General features: G+C 64.1%; 2 protein-coding genes across 2 annotated transcripts; both read right to left on the bottom strand.

The window, feature by feature from the left end:
• Positions 1-7,122: 7,122 nt before the first annotated feature.
• Positions 7,123-10,955, bottom strand: IRF2BP1 (interferon regulatory factor 2 binding protein 1). Its single transcript, XM_073321486.2, has one exon. The coding sequence runs from the start codon at positions 10,820-10,822 to the stop codon at positions 9,026-9,028; it is 1,797 nt and encodes a 598-aa protein (XP_073177587.1). The 5' UTR covers positions 10,823-10,955; the 3' UTR covers positions 7,123-9,025.
• A 2,584-nt stretch (positions 10,956-13,539) lies between these two features.
• Positions 13,540-17,568, bottom strand: MYPOP (Myb related transcription factor, partner of profilin). The gene is made up of 2 exons (XM_073321732.2): positions 16,766-17,568; positions 13,540-15,378 (listed from the first exon to the last, which is right to left on the bottom strand). Exons 1-2 carry the CDS (start codon positions 17,196-17,198, stop codon positions 14,699-14,701), a joined length of 1,113 nt encoding a protein of 370 aa, XP_073177833.1. The 5' UTR covers positions 17,199-17,568; the 3' UTR covers positions 13,540-14,698.

Consider the following 17,568-nt stretch of genomic DNA (forward strand, 5'->3'; position numbering starts at 1 on the left):
CTGCCCCCTGGTGGCAGCCGAGGGACGCAGCGCTGGGAGGCAGGGGCCAGAACAGACGGAAATACCAGGCTCAGACAAGGAAAGAGCCCAACTCCGTCCACACACCGGCAGGCCCTGCTGGGACAGGAGGACTCCGGAGCTGAGCCTGGGGTGGGCGGGTAACCTGACAGCCAGCGCTGGGTCGAGCCGGGAGGGGGACAGGATAGACAGACATATAGACGTGTGTGGGGATAGAGTTGATTAGAGCGGGGGATGGGGGTCAACCTTTTTTCATTTGTGGGCTCCCCAAAACTTTAGAAGGGAGCCGTGGAACCCTGTGGAAATCTTACACACAGTCTGTGAATCCCCGGGCGGGCCACGGACCACAGGCTGAAAACCTCTGGGTTAGATTGATGGGGGTGGATGGGGGTGTTTGGTTAGATAGATAGATCTGTGCATCCCCATACACGCCCATCTAATCTAATCTATCTATCTATCCCCGTACACCCCCTCTATCTATCTATCTATCCATCCCCATACACCCCCTTTATCATCTATCTATCCTCACCCACCCACCCTCTCTCTCTGTCTATCCATCTATCCCCGTACACCCCTCTATCTATCTATCCATCCTCATACACCCCCTTTATCATTTATCTATCCCCACCCACCCTCTCTCTCTCTCTCTCTCTATCCCCATACACCCCTTCTATCTATGTATCTATCTATCTCCATACACCCCTTCTATCTATCTATCCATCCCTATACACCCCCTTTATGATCTATCTATCCTCACCCACCCACCCTCTCTGTCTATCCATCTATCCCCGTACACCCCTCTATCTATCTATCTATCTATCCCCACCCACCCTCTCTCTCTCTCTCTCTATTACATGCCCCATAACGTTGGTCAGTTTGCTCAATGGTGTCTTGTGTCCTTCCCCAAGGTGGAAAGCAGTTAAACGTGAACCTCGCAAACCAGATACACGCCACCCCCGCAGCCTAGCTTGAACTCTGCCCCCTGCGCTGGCCCTGGCTCCTGGCCGTGGGTCAGCACAGGAGGGAGGGGGGCCAAGGCTAAGCAGCTGCACGGGGAGCAGTGGAGTCTCCATCTGGAGTTGTCTGGGAAGAGACGCCAGAGTCACACACAAGTGGTTGGGCTCCGTACAGGGGCCAATTCGCTGGCCGGGGGCGTAGCCAAGGGGGAACTAGACGATCTGATGGCCCCTCCCGGCCTGAAGCACCATGAACCCACAGCAAGCGGGGGAGGACAGGCTCTGAGAACCGGCCAGCTTTGTGCCAAGGGGCGGGCCCGCTTCGCCAGGCTGGGGGGGCGCAGAAGGCCCCGTGGATGGGGCAGGCCGGGGGCAGGCAGCTCCCATTCGCCACGTCGCTGGAGCAGAGGGGTCAGATGGCATCCGCCAGCACAGCCGGGCTCTGTGCCCGTGGTGCTCTGCCCCGGGTGCTCCTGACCTCCCGCCGAGGGGCAGAGCGGGGCCGGTGTGGGCCCTCGCTGGAGCTGGGTAGCGGATGCAGGAGCAGAGCAGGGCCTAGCCTGGAGTCAGGGGGACGCCGGACGGGGGGCAGACAGACATTGGGGGAGGGGGACACGGGTTTGGGGGCACAGAGCCAATATCCCCCAACACCCCTCCTGCATAGTCCTGACCCCCCCACACCTTTCCACCCTCCTGCACTGTTGTGACCCCCGCCACACGTTCCCTTTCATGGCTCAGGCCCCCTCCATCCCCCTCCCACAGCTCAGAATCCCCCACATCACCCCCCATTGCTCCCCCCATCCCACTGGGGCATCCAGACCCCCTCTAGCTCAGCAGGGGAGGGCATTGAGATGCCAGGCATGTGGGCACAGCACATCCCTGGGAGACCCATCCCCCATCCCTGCCCAGTAGATCACAGGGGGGACCAGAGCTGGGGGGGGGGTGTCAGCTGCCATGGGAGAAAGCAGCTCAGATTGAGACTGGCCCCTCATGTGTGTGTGTGTGGGGGGGGGGGGGGGGCTGAGCTCCAGAGGGGCAGGGGAGGAGGTGGGGGAAGAGCTGGGGAGGGGGGGAATTTTCCCGTGTGGATCTCAAAGGCCCCTGCAGACGTTACTGTGGATGTGGGACAGTGTCAGTGTCAGTGTCCGGGGCGGGGGGGGGGTCTCAGCCCCAGGGGAGTGGATTAGGGGGGTCCCTGTCCAGACCCCAGCACTGGGGCATTGAGGGTGGGAGGGGGAACGCACCCAGAACCACACCAAGCTGGCAGGGAGGAGAGGGGCAGAGCAGGGGGCAGGACAGGCATGGGGTCGGGGGGGGGGGGACCCGACTCTGGCCATCTCTGACTCACCCCCCCAGGTGGGCTGGGCGGACGTGCTGGGTGGGGTGGGGGAGTGGCACAGCTGGGCAGGAGGGTGCGGTCACCTTTATCACCAGTTCCTGGGGCTTATCGCATAGTCCCTGCCCGGCCTGGCCCTCCGCGGGCCCCGCCCCACTGCGGCAGGGGCCGGCACTATGGGGCACTGGGCAGCCCTGGCTGAGGCACAGCCCAAGGCACGGGGCGAGCTGTCACCACCAGCACAGGGCCCTAGAGCCGCACTGGGGCCAGCCCCAGTTGCCAGGCGAGGGAAGTGGCAGAGGGTGGGGAGTCTCTTTCCCTCACCCCACGGACAGGCTGGGGTGGCCAGCAGCAGACACAGCCACACCCCAAACAGTCCTGCCGTCCGGGCCTCTGCAGCTGCAGCCCCGGGACGTGTGGGACAGTGCAGGGCCGGTGCCAGGCCCACAGCCCCATGCCAGTCGGGCTCGAAGGGCCGTGGGACTCCCTGGCAGCGCAGCTGGGAGCTAGGGTCGCCAACCCTTCCGGTTTGGCCAGGAGTCTCCCGGAATCGGGCTCCATCTCCTGGAGGCTACTGAAGCCAATCCGGGAGATTTTAGGCCACTAAAAGTCCGGTGGTGCAGCGGGGCTAAGAAGTCACCTACTCCAGGACAGGCCCAGCAAAGAAAGTAACAGAACGCCACTAGCCGTAACCTTCAGCCCCCAACTGAAACCTCTCCAGCGCATCATCAAGGGTCTACACCCTATCCTGAAGGACGATCCCTCACTCTCACAGACCTTGGGAGACAGGCCAGTCCTCACAGACAGCCCCCCAATCTGAAGCAAATACTCACCAGCAACTACACACACCACACAACAGCAACACTAACCAATCCCTGCAACTAACCCCGGTGCCAACTCTGTCCGCATATCTATTCAGGGGACACCATCATAGGACCTAACCACATCAGGAGCTCGTTCACCTGCACATCTACCAATGTGATATCTGCCATCATGTGCCAGCAATGCCCCTCTGCCATGTACATTGGCCAAACCGGACAGTCTCTGCGCAAAAGAATAAATGGACACAAATCAGACGTCAAGAATTGTAACATTCAAAAACCAGTTGGAGAACACTTCAAGCTCCCTGGACATTCAATAACAGACTTAAAAGTGGCAATTCTTCAAGAAAAAACCTTCAAAAACAGACTCCAAAGAGAAACTGCAGAACTGGAATTAATTTGCAAACTGGACACCATCAAATTAGGCCTGAATAAAGACTGGAAGTGGCTGGGTCACTACAAAGAGTAATTTTCCCTCTGTTGATATTCACCCCTTCTTGTCAACTGTTGGAAATGGGCCACATCCACCCTAATTGAATTGGCCTTGTTAGCACTGACCCCTCCACTCGGTAAGGCAACTCCCATCTTTTCATGTGTTGTGTATTTATACCTGCTGACTGTATTTTCCACTCCATGCATCTGATGAAGTGGGTTTTAGCCCACAAAAGCTTATGCCCAAATAAATTTGTTAGTCTCTAAGGTGCCACAAGGACGCCTCATTGTTAGGGGTAAGACAGGCTCCCTTCCTGCCCTGGCCCCGCGTGGCTCCCAAAAGCGGCCAACATGTCTGGCAGCAACTCCTAGGAGGCACAGCCAGGGGGTCTCCACAGCGCGTGCTGCCCCTGCCCCGAGAGCCAACTCTGCAGCTCCCATTGGCCAGGAATAGGGAACCACAGCCAATGGGAGCTGCAGGGGCGGTGCCTGCAGGCGGGGCAATGTGCAGAGCCTCCTGGCCACCCCTGAGTCTAGGAGCTGCTGCCAGACATGCCGGCCACTTCCGGGAACTGCCTGAGGCAAGTGCTGTCGGGCCGGATCCCGCACCTCCCTGCCTGAGCCCCCGCCCTCATCCAAACTCCTTCCCAGAACCCACATCATGAACACCCTCCCACATCCCGAACACCCTCCCGCATCCCAACCCCCTGCCCCAGGCTCAGCCCAGAGCCCCCTCCACCCCCCAAACTCCCTCCGAGAGCCCGCACCCCCTCCTGCATCCCAACGACCTGCCCCAGCCCTGAACCCCCCCTGCACCCCAACAACCTGCCCCAGCCCACTCCCGCACCCAAACTCCCTCCCAGAGCCCACACCCCATCTCTGAGCCCCCTCCTGCACCCAAACTCCCTCCCAGAACCCAAACCCTGAACCCCTTCCTGCACCGCAACCCCTTGCCCCAGGCTCATCCCAAAACCCCCTCCCCCACCCAAACTCCCTCCCAAAACCTGCACCCCCTCCTGCACCCCAACCCCCAGCCCCTCCCACACCTTGCACCCCCTCCTACACCCCAACCCCCCTGCCCCAGCCTGCAGTCCCCTCCCACACCCCAAATCCCTGGTCCTAGGCTCAGCCTGGAACCCCCTCCCACACGCCAAACCCCTCGGCCCCATGCCCCAAGCCCAACCCACTCCTGCACCCCAACTCCCTGCCCCAGCCCAGTGAAAGTGAGTGAGGGCGGGGAAGAGTGAGCAACAGAGGAATGGGGGGGTGGAGTGAGCAGAGGCGGGGCCTTGGGGAAGGGGCAGGGCAGTGGGAGGGGCAAGGGTGTTTGGGTTTGTGCAATTAGACAGTTGGCAACCCTACTCAGAGGCCTCTCCCACCTCTGGCTCACCTCCTCGTCACCCCACAAGGAAATGCTCCGGATCAGAGCCTCGGGCCCATCCAGCCCCGTATCCACCCCCCGCCCCCCAGGTCAGAGCCATCAGCCCATCTAGCCCCGTATCTGCCCCCCAGATCAGAGCCACGGGCCCATCCAGCCCTGTATTCAGCCCACGGATCAAAGCCGGGACCCATCTAGCCCCAGATCCAACCCCCAGATCAGAGCCATGGGCCTGTCCAGTCCTCAGTGCAGGGCCCCTGCAGCCCCATACAAGGCAGGAGACAGGTTGTTCTTGGCCAGACCCCAGCTGTTGCTGACACCTGGAGGTACATGAGACTTGCTCCCCCTGCTGGCTGACTGGGTCACTGCAATGGGCCCTTGCACCCTGCCCAAGCCAGCACCCAAGGACTGAGCCAACCCAGGGGTCTGAGAAATGGGGGGGGGGTCATGCTCAGTGTCCTGCAGATAGAGCCCCTGGGCAGGGACTGGCTGGGACAGGGAATGGTGCATGGGGCCTTTCCCCTCTAGGGGGCACTGGCTCCCATCCAGCCCCAGGGTGGGGCACTGGCTGGCTCAGGAGGGATGCACCCCCCTCACCGGCACCAGCCAGGTCCCTCCTTGGCAGCCCCAGCAGAGCAGCTGAGGACTGAACAGTCCCCGGGTCCCGAGCCCCCCTTTTGGCTGTGGGGGTCCCTCCCAGGCAGGGGCAGCGAGTGGGAACCCGGGGGTAGTCGGGCCACAGGGCTGTCTCGCTGGCACCATCTGTGGGACTGATTCCTGGCATCAAATGTTACCAGATTTCCTAGCCCTGGGCCCCAGAGGGATTGGAGTAGATGAGGGGCAGGCCTCATGCACTGTCCCAGTACCGGGAGAGGCCAAGGCTGCCCTGGGATTCTAGGATCTCCACACTCAGAACAGCCCCCGGGGCAGATGGGCCCATGAGACCCAGAGGGCAGAAGGGACTTGCCCAGCTCAGAGCAGGTCAGTGGCGGAGTCGGGAAAGGAACCCAGGAGTCCTGACTGCCAGCCCTGCGCACTAACCCTTGAGTCTACCCTGCTCCCTGAGGCACAGCGCCCCCTAGCGTTGTACCAGAGGATTGGGGCTGGCACTGAGAGCCAGGGGAGAGCGGCCCCTGCTGGGCTCCCATGCTGCTCCCTGCAGCACCTGGAATTTCCCCCTCGAGGGACTCCCATGCAAACACTGCCCAGCCCCCCCCCCCCCCTTAGCTCCTTAAAACTGAACACATCCCAGGTACAAGGTAGGGGTGTTCCCAGCATCTGCTTCATGCCCCCCGATCCTGTTACTGCCCTGGCAAGTGCCCTCCTCCCCCCCAAGGAAAGCCCCCCCCCCCGTTGCCTCCCCCAAGAACCAGCCAACCTGCTCTTTAAACAAAAACAAACAGAAGAATCAGTTTATTGACAAAAAACAAAGAGAATCACAAGCTGATTTGATTCCCCCCCCAACCCCCAGAGGTGCCTGAAGCTGGGAGCATCCCCTCACCAGACACCCCCGTGTCCTACACTCCCCCCTCCCGACACCTGCTCCCCCATTGCACCCATAGGAACCTCCCTGGCCCATCCCGCTGGGTCCAGGCATGGCAGGGAGACCCAGTGGGACCCCCCCACACAAGAATCTCCCCCCAAATAACCTCCCAGCCAAGGCACAGCCCCATGGGGCCCCCAAGCCAGGTGAGGACAGATCCATGGGGCCCCCAAGCCAGGCGTTGCAGGGGAGCAGTTAAAAGAGAGGGAATCTTCTATTCCCCTGCCCCAGACCCTTTTTACCTTTGGCCCACCCACACCACGGGGTGCCCCCAACACACAGCCCCTCAGACGTGGCCCCATTTCCGTGTGCGTCTGCTCAGCATTTTGGTATTAAGATTCCCCTGCCCCAGGGAGCACGGGGTGCGTGTGTGGGGGGGAGGGGGCGGGGAGGTCAGTGCCCCATGGAAACCGGGGTCTAGGCACTTTTCTCTCCCACCCCCTTATTCCCAGCTCCCTGGGGTGTCCAGGCCATCTCAGGTCACTGTGCTGCCCACCAAGGAACGCTTGTTGCCTACGATGGAAATCCAGTGGTGGGGGTGGGGACCGGAAATCAGCAAGGACCCCTTAAAGGGGCCGCTGGCTGAGCTGGGGGGAGGGGTCACCCACAGAACTGCTCCTCTTCCTTTTCCCCACTGCTTATTAATTTTGTCCTTGGAGACACGGGATGCCGGTTTGTTATTGTAGGGTTGCACAAGGATCTTTGTTGTCATGGGGATTCAGGAGTGCCCCTGGGTTGTTACTGGGGGGCTCTGAAAGAGGAGCACTGACAAAGGGGGACATCGCAGCCCTAGGCTGGCTGAGCAGTTACAGGGCCAGCCTCCGCACTTGACAGAAGGAAACTGAGGCCCAGAGAGGTGAAGTATCTAGCCCACAGCTGCACAGCAAACCTGTAGCAAAGCCTTGGATAGAACCCAGGCGTCCTGGCTCCCAGCCCCCTGCTCTAACCACTAGACCCCACTCCCCTCCCCAAGCTGGGGACAGAATCCAGGAATCTTGGCTGTCATCCCCTTGTCTCCTTCCCAGACAGCCTGGATCCTACAATCAACAACAACAATAAAGGTAGGCCCTACTGTAAATCAACCCCATCTCCTCTCAAAACTGTTTCTCTGGCCAAGGAAGCTGGGGTTCCCCCATTCAAACAACAGGAACCTCAAATCTTTCCAGGGCAGTGTCTTCCCAGCTTTAGCCCCATATAGGGAATTGAACCCAGGAGTCCTGACTCCCGCTCGAAAGGATTAGTGGGGAATGGCTGTGCATTGGCACCTGAATATCGGGGGGGTGGGGGGGGGTTAGTTCTCGCTGCGGGCTCAGCTGTAACTCTGTGCGCTACTGAGGGCTCACGTGACATTAGTCTGGTGGGTCTCGTTCACTCCCCCCCATCCACACCATTCAGCCAAGCAACCTCTGCTCGTGGCTCCCAGTCAGGCTGCGGGGCGGGCTCAAGGGGCATCAGCCAAGCCAGTGGGGGAGCCCAGGGCTGGCCTAGCAGGGGGATGCAGGTCAGGAGTGAGGGTCACCGGCAGAGCTGGGGGCGGGGGAAACAGGGCTAGGCTGGCAAGGGGCTGCAAGTTGGGAGTGAGGGGTACTGGCAGAGCTGGGGGGAGCCCAGGGCTGTGCTAGCAGGGGGCTGCAAGTCAGGAGTGAGCAGACTGGCACAGGTAGTTGGGTGGTAAGGAGGCACAGCTGGTCACCCTTCACCTCACAGGGTCCCTGTGCTGCTCTCCCCAGGGGAAGGGGGGCTCCCTTATGGGCCCGGCTGGGGAACCCACAAGAGGGGGTGGGGGGAGGGAGAAAGAGTTCCCCAAACCTTGGAACCCAGAATGCCAGGAGCTGAGCTGCTAAACAAGGTGCCCAGAGTCTGGCCCCAAGGCCCGGACTGCCCCCCTGGCTGGGAGAGCGAGCAAGGGATGGGATATGGGGCCATTCTCCTCTAGGGGGTACCAGCTGCGATCCGGACCCAGGACCGTGACAGGCAAAGCTCACATCCCTCTCCCCCCTCCTCGCATGGAGCGAGTTTGTGGGTTCTCAGCTGCTTCCATCGACTGGCAGGAGCCACAGCCCCAGTGAGCCACGGAGATTGACACATGGCACCCTCACCCCAGGGGTGACGCCTTGCCAGGCCTGAGACACATTAGCAGACAGGCAGGGAGTCCCTGCCCCAGTTGCATGCCCTCTGGGGCGGAAAAGAGAGATTCCATCTCCATGGGTGGCCCAAAACGGGCTCTGGGCCTCGCTCTGTCCCTTACCACTCCCACCCTCAAACCCCTTATGCTGCTATGTAGCAAACCCTCCCATCTCCCCCCAAACACACACGCAATCTCCCCCCCGCCAGTCGGTTATGTAGATATGACCTCATATATAAGAGTGCTATGGAAATATTAAAAAATAGATTATACACAGGGCCCCAGACTGGGAAAGGTTAAAAAGGGCAATAAGTTAATTGTAGCGCCAGTTATTCCTGAGGCCTCTTGCTGCCAGGGGGCCCCCAGATCACAGGCGAGGGGGGGATCCCCCACGATCCCCCCTCCCGGCTCTCGGTTCACGGATCACGCTCCTTTTTGACTCGCACGTCTCCGGCCAAGATGGTGGCGATTTCTCCCTGCATGAAGGCCCAGGGCACGTTGGAGCCGGCCAGGGGGCACTTCTCCCCGCTGGGGCAATAGACCTCGCCGGCCGCCCCCTGGGCTTTGATGAAATCGCGGGAGCAAGGGAAGCAGAACTTGTGACAGGGCACCGACGGGCACTGCACAAAGTGGGTGTCTTCCAGCCGCTCGTGGCAGATGGTGCAGCACAGGGGGGCGCTGCTGGGGCCGCCCGAGGAATCGGGGGCGCTCTGGGCGCCGGCCGAGTCGGTGCCGCCGGCCGAGTGGGCCCCGGAGGAAGAGGAGGACGAGGAAGGCGCCTGCCCAGGTTCGCCATTGCGGGGGACCAGCCGGTGCTGGGTCGAGGCAGCGGGCGAGGCAGGGCTGGCGCTGTTTTGCCGGGCCGTGGTGGAGTGGACGGGGTTGGCGTCTTTCGGCGACTGCCCGGCTCCCAGGGCGTCGGCGACGTTCTTCAGCGCGGTGATGGGCGAGGGGTCGTTGCGCAGGGCGCCCTCGGGCCCGGGGGCCTGGCCGGCGGGCGTGGCAAGGTGGGCCATGCCCGGCGAGTAGATCCCGGCCGAGCCTTGGGGAAGCCAGTTCTGCCTCTGCTGTTGCTCCTCGCCCGTCAGCTTGCCCGCCGCGCCCCCCTCGCCCTCCGGCTCCGGGGAGGCTTTGCGGCGCCGCATGACGGCCCGGGGCGGCATGGCCCGCACCAGGGCGCTGGGCAGCATGGCGCAGCTGCTGTCTAGGAACTGCTGGGGCAGGGCCTCGGGGGCCGGGGGGTCCCGGAAGAACCGGACGCCCTCGGTGAAGAGCTCCCCCAGCAGGTGCCAGTCCCCGGTGCCGTGGCGCTTCTCGTACTCCAGGTACTTGTAGCCGGATGAGATCACCTTGCCGGGGTCCTTGAGGCAGTCGTGAAACATCTGCTTGGCCAAGGCGAGGACGCCGGCGTAGACGCTGCCCGAGCCGCACGGGTACTCGACGAAGAGCTTCAGCTCGAACTCATAGCCGGGCCGGGGGGCGGCGTCGAAGGCGAAGATACGCCCCACCAGCGCGTGGTCCTTCTTGAAGCGCACGTTGAAGGGGGCGCAGGCCGAGAGGGCCAGCAGCTGCTCCCGCACCGCCTTGGGCTTGCCGTGCCACTCCTCCGCCCGGCCCCGCAGGGCCTCGCTCAGCTCGGCCAGGCACTCCACATTGCGCTGCTTCTCGTATTCGCCGTAGGGCCCCCGCGCCTTGCCCAGCTCCCCCAGGAGGGGCGAGGAGGCGGCCAAGCCCAAGCCGGGCCCCCGGGCCCCCAGCCCCGACACGGCGGCCAGCAAGCCCTGCGGCGCCCCCATCAGCCCTAAGCTGGGCGGCACGGGGCCGATCAGCGCCCGCCGGGCGGTGGGGCTCTGCCGGCTGCCTTCGGGCCCCCCGTCCTCCGCCCGGGCCAGGCCGTTGGGCAGCCGGGGGCTGAGGGTGTAGTCGCCGGGCCCCCGGGCCCGCTCGTAGCGCTCCAGCCCGGCCCTGTCCAGGGGCCCTCCGTCCTTGGCATGCTTGACGGCCTGGGGCCCCGGCGAGCGGGCGTCCTGCATGGCGTGGCTGCGCTTGAGCTGCCGCGCCGTCTCGATGAGGAACTCGATGCGATCGGCCCCTTCGAAGTTCACGCAGCCCCGGCACACGGCCTCGCTGAAATCCCAGATCATGGCCCACGGCATCTTGGGCAGGTCGCACAAGTAACACCACTGCCGGCGGGACGCCTGCACCGCGGCCATGATGGTGCCGCCGCCGCCGCCGCCCCCTCGCGCCTTGCGCGCCCCGCGCAGGGCCCCGCGCAGCCAAGGAGCGGCCCGATCCGCGCTCTGCCGCCCGCTGCGGCTGCTGCCCTGCTCATGGAGAAACTTACATAACTCCGCCGCGGCGCCTGCTGGGACATGTAGTCCCGCCCGCCGGGGCCGTCTTAAAGGGGCACGTGCCTGGCTGGGACCCCTCCCCCGCCTTGGCCTGGGGTCGTCAGCCGGACCCCTCCCCCCGCCTGCGGGAGTACGGGCCATTCGTGAGAGCCCATCCAGGGTGGTTAAGGATGTTGTTAATGAATGTTTTGGTGCAGTTTCCTCTCCCGGGCTTGTTATACTAAGGGGGGAAACTGAGGCCTGGCGCAGCAAAGGGATTTGACCAGGGTCACCCAGTGAGTCAGTGGCAGAGCCGGGGCCTAGCTCCCCCAGTGAGTCAGTGGCAGAGCCGGGGCCTAGCTCCCGTTCCCCTTCCAAAGTCAGGAATAGAACCCAGGTGTCCTGGCTCCCAGCCCCGCCCCACACCTCCTCCAGAGCCAGAGATAGAACCCAGGCATCCTGGCTCCCAGCCCCCATCCCACATCGCACTGAGGCTGGCCCCACCAGATCGCACAGTGATAGCAGCAACCCAGGGGCTCCCCACTTCATTCCCAGCTGGTTTGACCCCCGCCCCACAGCTGAGGGGCTGGAGTCACCCCCCCGGAGGCTCTGGATGGGGAGAGTGCCCCCTATGGAGCGCCCCCTGCCCCAATGGTTTGCCCCAGCAGGGGGCAGGGAGGAGACCATGCAGTAAATGAGAGGGGGACGAGGGGTGGTCGACCGGCGCCTTCCAAGGAGTAGGGGTGGGGCGGGATAGAGGCCTGAATGCAGCCACCTCTGGGGTGGGACCCAGCGAACCGCGTGGCACCAAACACACAGACCCTCCCTCTTCCTTGCCTGGGGGGCTCAGAGTCACCCCTGCCCCAAGCACTGGCCCCTCGCACCCAGCGCCTGCCGTCCGTCCGTCCATCCTTCCTTTCACACTCATCCATCTTTCTTTCTACCTTCCCTCTCTCTCTCTCTCTCTCCTCCCATCCCTCCTTCAGGACGGGTTTGGCCCCGGCGGGGCGCGGCCCTCGCTCCCTCTCGCCCTGACTGGGGAAACCGGCGGGGCTCCAGCCCCGGAAGGGTTAATAGCTCCGTCCTGCCACGGGGGGAGGGGTGCGAGAGAGCCTACGATTCCCAGAATGCCCCGCGGCCCCCCCGACCCCTAGGTGGCCGAGCGGCGCCCCGCGGACCCGGCCCAGTCTGGGGGAAACGGGGGTTGGGGAAGGATCCATCCGCGTGTGACCCCCCTCCCCACCCGGTCGGCCCCCAAGGGGGGACCGGCCCGCCCGCTGCAACCGCAGCCCCCGACCCTGGGGGGGGGCTGGAGGCCAGATACCCCGGTGAGGGGCGTGCTGGGGCTGGGAATGGCATGTGTGTGGGGCAGTGGGAGAGAGGGGTGCAGAAAGGGGGTGGGGTGGGGTCTGGATAGATGTGGGAGTGTGGGGATGGATGGACAAAGGGGTGGGGGTGGAGGAATGGTTAGAGGGGTGTTGGGGTGGAGGGGCGGGGTAGGGGTGTGGGGGGGAGCGAGGAGTGGGGGCAGGAGAGAGCAGAGAGGGATGAATGTGTGGGGGGTGGATAGAGGGGTGTCTCTAGGAGGGATGGAGGATGGGGTGTGGGGGGAGGGAGGGACAGAGGGGTTGGGCAGCGGTGTGGAGGGAGGGGTGGCGGGATGGAGGGGTGTCTGTAGGGGGGGATGGAGGGAGAGGTGTGTGGGGGGGATGGAGGGGTGTTGTAGGGATAGATGGAGGGAGGGACGGAGGGGTGGCGGGATGGAGGGGTGTCTGTAGGGGGGGATGGAGGGAGAGGTGTGCAGGCAGGGATAGAGGGGTGTCGTAGGGATAGATGGAGGGAGGGACAGAGGGGTTGGGCAGGGGTGTGGAGGGAGGGGTGGTGGGATGGAGGGGTGTCTGTAGGGGGGATGGAGGGAGAGGTGTGGGGGGAGGGATAGAGGGGTGCTGTAGGGATAGATGGAGGGTGGGACAGAGGGGTTGGGCAGGGGTGTGGAGGGAGGAGTGGCGGGATGGAGGAGTGTCTGTAGGGGGGATGGAGGGAGAGGTGTGGGGGGGATAGAGGGGTGTTGTAGGGATAGATGGAGGGAGGGACGGAGGGGTTGGGCAGGGGTGTGGAGGGAGGAGTGGCGGGATGGAGGAGTGTCTGTAGGGGGGATGGAGGGAGAGGTGTGGGGGGGATAGAGGGGTGTTGTAGGGATAGATGGAGGGAGGGACGGAGGGGTGGCAGGATGGAGGGGTGTCTGTAGGGGGGTGGAGGGAGAGGTGTGGGGGGAGGGATAGAGGGGTGCTGTAGGGATAGATGGAGGGTGGGACAGAGGGGTTGGGCAGGGGTGTGGAGGGAGGGGTGGTGGGATGGAGGGGTGTCTGTAGGGGGGATGGAGGGAGAGGTGTGGGGGGGGATAGAGGGGTGTTGTAGGGATAGATGGAGGGAGGGACGGAGGGGTGGCAGGATGGAGGGGTGTCTGTAGGGGGGGTGGAGGGAGAGGTGTGGGGGGAGGGATAGAGGGGTGCTGTAGGGATAGATGGAGGGCAGGACAGGGGTTGGGCAGGGGTGTGGAGGGAGGGGTGGCGGGATGGAGGGGTGTCTGGTGAGATCAGTGGGTACCCGTGGCAATACACCAATAGCCCCCCCGGCAGTTCCCCCTCCCCCGAAGACGCCCCACAGGTCGCAGGGTTCAGTATGAAAATAGTTTATTGCGTGTCCCGGGGGGCGGGGGGGTCTCTGGACCAAGGGGTGCAAATGAGCACCCCCGAGCGAGGCCTTCCCAGGCAGGGGCCCTGGGGTGTCTGCCGCTATCCCTCCTTCGGGTGACCTCTGGGGGATGTGACGCAGGAAGGACAGACTAGACCTGACACCCCACCCCCTCCGGTCATGTGGGCTGAAATCCACCCCCCCCACAGACACTTGGGCCGTTAACCCCTTGCTCCCCGGCGCCTTGCTAACAGGCGTATAAAAGCCCCCCACCCCTGTGGTCTGTCGCTGGGGGGGGGGGACTGTGGGACCCCCAAGAGGGACCCCAAACCTTGGGCTGGACGCTGAATCTGAACCCAGACCTGGAATCCGAAGCCTGGACACGGATCCCGACCTTGGGGCATGGGGCGGGGTTGTGTTGTCGGATCCCTCCAGGGGAGCACCAAGACAGACACAGAAGTGAAAGGGGAACCCAGAGGAAGGCAACTATTGCCTCTCCGTGCCCTGGGGCTCAGTCCTGGCCTGTGGGGTTGGGGATCTCACCTGACTCCTGGACAGTGTTTACCCATGTTATAAACCTGCCCCTGCCTGGACACAATTTAGTGGCATTGGCCAGTTACAGGAGTAGCAGATGGACTGTGGGTCGGGGGTGGGGGGAGCCCAGGGCTGGGCTGGCAGGGGGCTGTGGGTCTGGAGTGAAGGGCCCTGGCAGAGCTGGGGGGAGCCTGTGGGTTGGGATTGAGGGTCACCGGCAGAGCTGGGGCAGAGGGTGTGGCAGTCTCCGATTTCCATCTGCAGACACATTCAGCCCTTTTGCCAGGGCTTTGCTGACCACTCAGCTCATCCACTGTAGCAAAGCCCCGGGGTGGAGGGGGAATCGCTCTCTGTTAGAGCAGACGGGGCGTCCTCTGCACCATGGGGTATGTGGGATGATCGGATTGCGGGGGGGCTGCAGGAGAACTTCCCTTCAAGTGACTGAACTCTCGCTGTCCCGTGGCTGGTGCCCTGCACCCGCCTACTTTGGGGGGCAGGATCCGCCATGGGGGATCCCCAAGCTCTGGGGAGTCACAGATTCTTCCAGCGCCCCCTACGCTTCCGAGCGGGGATCCCCTTCCTTCGCTTCAGTGGCGGGGAGCTGCAGCAGGAGGGGGCCTCGGCGGGGAGGCCCCCTTGGGATTGTCCCGCATTCTCCGCTGGCTCAGAGGACATTTCCACCTTGGTGGTGAAGGTCTCGGCAGGGAGTGGGCTCTTGGTGGGGGGTGCTGGCAGTGGGGAGCCGATGGGCGCCTGCTGGTGGAAGAGGCCCCCGCGAGGGGCGCCCAGGCCAGGTCCCTGGGCCGGGAGGAGGGGCAGGAGGGCGGCTACCACGTTGGTGAGACGGTCCAGGCTGTGGTGCATGGTGTAGGTCAGGTCACGGATGGCCTCGGCCGTCTCCCGCTGGGCAGCCAGGAGATCCAGCGAGGGCTCTGGGGGTGGCTCAGAGTGCGGATGCCGGCGCCGGGGGGGTGGGGAGCCCAGGGGCCGCTCCCTGCCCAGCTGCTCCGTGGGCGAGTGTCCCGGGTGGGGCCGGCAGCCCAGCCCGGCTGGCGAGGGTGCCAGCCGCACAATCTGAAGGGAGGGCTCCACCGAGGGGGGGGCCGGCGAGTCGCGCTCCTTTGGCCGCAGCAGGACCCCATCCAGGGCGCAGCACGGGGGCTGGACCGAGGGCTTGGGGCTGGAGGAGACCTTGCCCCCAGCCAGCGTCTCTGCAGAGAGAGAAGAGAGAGCGTCGGCTGTGGGCTCTGGACACAGGGCAGGTCGCTCCCCAAAGTGTGCGTCCCCCCCAAAGGGTGGGATCTGTTCCCCAGAAGTGGTGGTGGCCGGGACTGTCCCCTCTGGTCTCTTCCCCCGGGGGGGGGCGGGGCGGAACCACCCCCCTCCCATCCGTCCCCCAGAGGTTAGCCCTCCTGAAGTTGTCCTGGAGCTGGGGTTGCCTCCTCGTACCCCATCCTGCTTGGCTCCCAGAGGGGATGGGGGTCCTGTTGCCAGGACAAGCGGCCGCCTCAGCAGAGCTGAACTGCCCCCACCTCCTATGCCCTGCACCCGCTGTGGCCTGGGCCCAGGACTCCTGGGTTCTGATCCCAGAGCGGGCAGCAGTGAGGAGTGGAGCTGTGAGGAGCAGGGCAGGTTGGTGGCACAGTCAGTACTAATTAACTAGCTGTGCCCCGAAGGACCTGCCCCACTGAGAGATGGCGTGAGTCCCAGCAAGCTCGGCTCACCCAGGCAGAGCTCAGGGCGAAGCAGCCAGCCAAGTGGGTCAGTCGAGGTTTCTGTCTTGCACCAGTGTCATGCTAGGGGGCGCTGTGAGTGACTGTGTGTGCACCCCTGCTGGGCCCCACTCCACCCCCTCACACCGTAGGGGGGCTGGTGCTGGCTGCCAGGGGACAGAGCCCCTGACCCCTGTCCCTGCAGCACAGCGCCCCCTAGTGCCCCAAAGGGGTCAGCACTGACTGAGGGGAGAGCACCCCCTGCTGGCCCCCACCCAACAGCCCTGTAGTGCAGCACCCACTAGTGCCCCACAGGGGTCAGCACTAACCGAGGGGAGAGCCCTCCCTGCTGAGCCCCTGCCACGCTCCCTGTAGCACGGCGCCCCCTAGTGCCCTACAGGGGTCAGCATTGACCAAGGGGAGGGCGCCCCCTGCTGAGCCCCTGCCACGCTCCTTACAGCACAGCACCCCCTACTGCCCCACTGGGGTCAGCACAGACACTGAGCTGTGAGTGCCCCCCTACTGAGCCCCCACCCCTCTCCCTGCAGCACAGCACCCCCTGGTGCTGCACTGGGACATTGGGGTCAGGACTTATGGCGAGGGGAGAGTGCCCCCTACTAAGCTCCCACCCCACAGCACCTGGGTTTCCCTTGGCACCAGACGGGCTCTCATCTCAGCTCTGACTCTACCCCACGGTGCTTAGCTTGGTAGCCCCGTGTGAGGCGACGCAGCTCCAAGTGCCCCCTCAAATTCCCCAATTACTGTCTGGTTCATGAGGGGGTATTACCAAGCCCCCCTAGATCTGGTGGTACCGCTGTCCCTGGCTGGGGGAGTCGGCCCTGCCCACCGGTGGGTGGCACGTTCCCATCCTGGGGCGGGCACTCACCAGAGCCATGGTGGTATCTGTGGGCGAAGGCTGCGGGGTGCTGCTCTGCCCCACCGGGCCCCATCACCACGCCGGGCCCCAGGATGGTGAAGATGGTTTCCTCCTCCGCCGAGAAGGTCTCCTGGCTGGCAGCTGCTCCCCCAGCGCCCTGGGTGGAATGGGGCACCCGCGCCAGCTTCTCCTTGGTGCGCCGCTTGAAGTCATTCCAGCGCTTCTGCACCTCCTGGCCCGTCCGCTTCCAGCTGGTGATGGTGTTGATCTTGGCGGCGATGCCCTCCCAGACACGCCGGCGCTCGGCGACCGTCACCTGCCGGCTCTGGGCACCGTACAGCTTGGCGTAGTGGGCGCGCACCTCCTGGATCAGGATCTGGTTCTCCTCGTAGGAGAAGCGGGGCTTGCGCAGACGGGTGATCTCCTCGGCGTCCCCGGGCATGCCTGGCGCCCAGTGGGGAGGGGCGGCTGGGGGGGGGTCCCCAGAGGGCGTGGATACCCTGCACGGCGAGGCGGGCCCCACGGTGGTGCTAGAGGAAGGGGGCACGGTGCCAGGCAAGACAGTGCCCTGCAGATCTCAGAGACTCCGAGACTTTACGGCCAGAAGGGACCATCATGATCATCTAGTCTGACCTCCTCTCTGCTGCTCCCTTCCCTCCCCGGCATGAAGCCGAGCCCCCCGCTCTGCTGGGGAGGGGTGTCTGTGCCCTCCCACTCCGCAATGCGTGCCCCTGCCCACTCTGGCCCCTGCTGCAGCCTGGCGCCAGCCTCCCCTGTCCTTCCTCCGCCCGGCTGCCTCCGTCCCCTCCCAT

The sequence above is a fragment of the Lepidochelys kempii genome, chromosome 23 (assembly GCF_965140285.1).
Source record: "Lepidochelys kempii isolate rLepKem1 chromosome 23, rLepKem1.hap1, whole genome shotgun sequence".
Taxonomy (NCBI): domain Eukaryota; kingdom Metazoa; phylum Chordata; order Testudines; family Cheloniidae; genus Lepidochelys; species Lepidochelys kempii.

What these genes read in the sequence shown, in the direction of transcription:
- MYPOP (XM_073321732.2), bottom strand. Translation starts at nt 17,198, where the DNA reads ATGCCCGGGGACGCCGAGGAGATCACCCGTCTGCGCAAGCCCCGCTTC. An exon ending in CAGATACCACCATGGCTCTG is followed by an intron (nt 15,379 to 16,765) that starts GTGAGTGCCCGC and finishes CTCTCTCTGCAG; the next exon opens with AGACGCTGGCTGGGGGCAAG.
- IRF2BP1 (XM_073321486.2), bottom strand. Translation starts at nt 10,822, where the DNA reads ATGGCCGCGGTGCAGGCGTCCCGCCGGCAGTGGTGTTACTTGTGCGAC.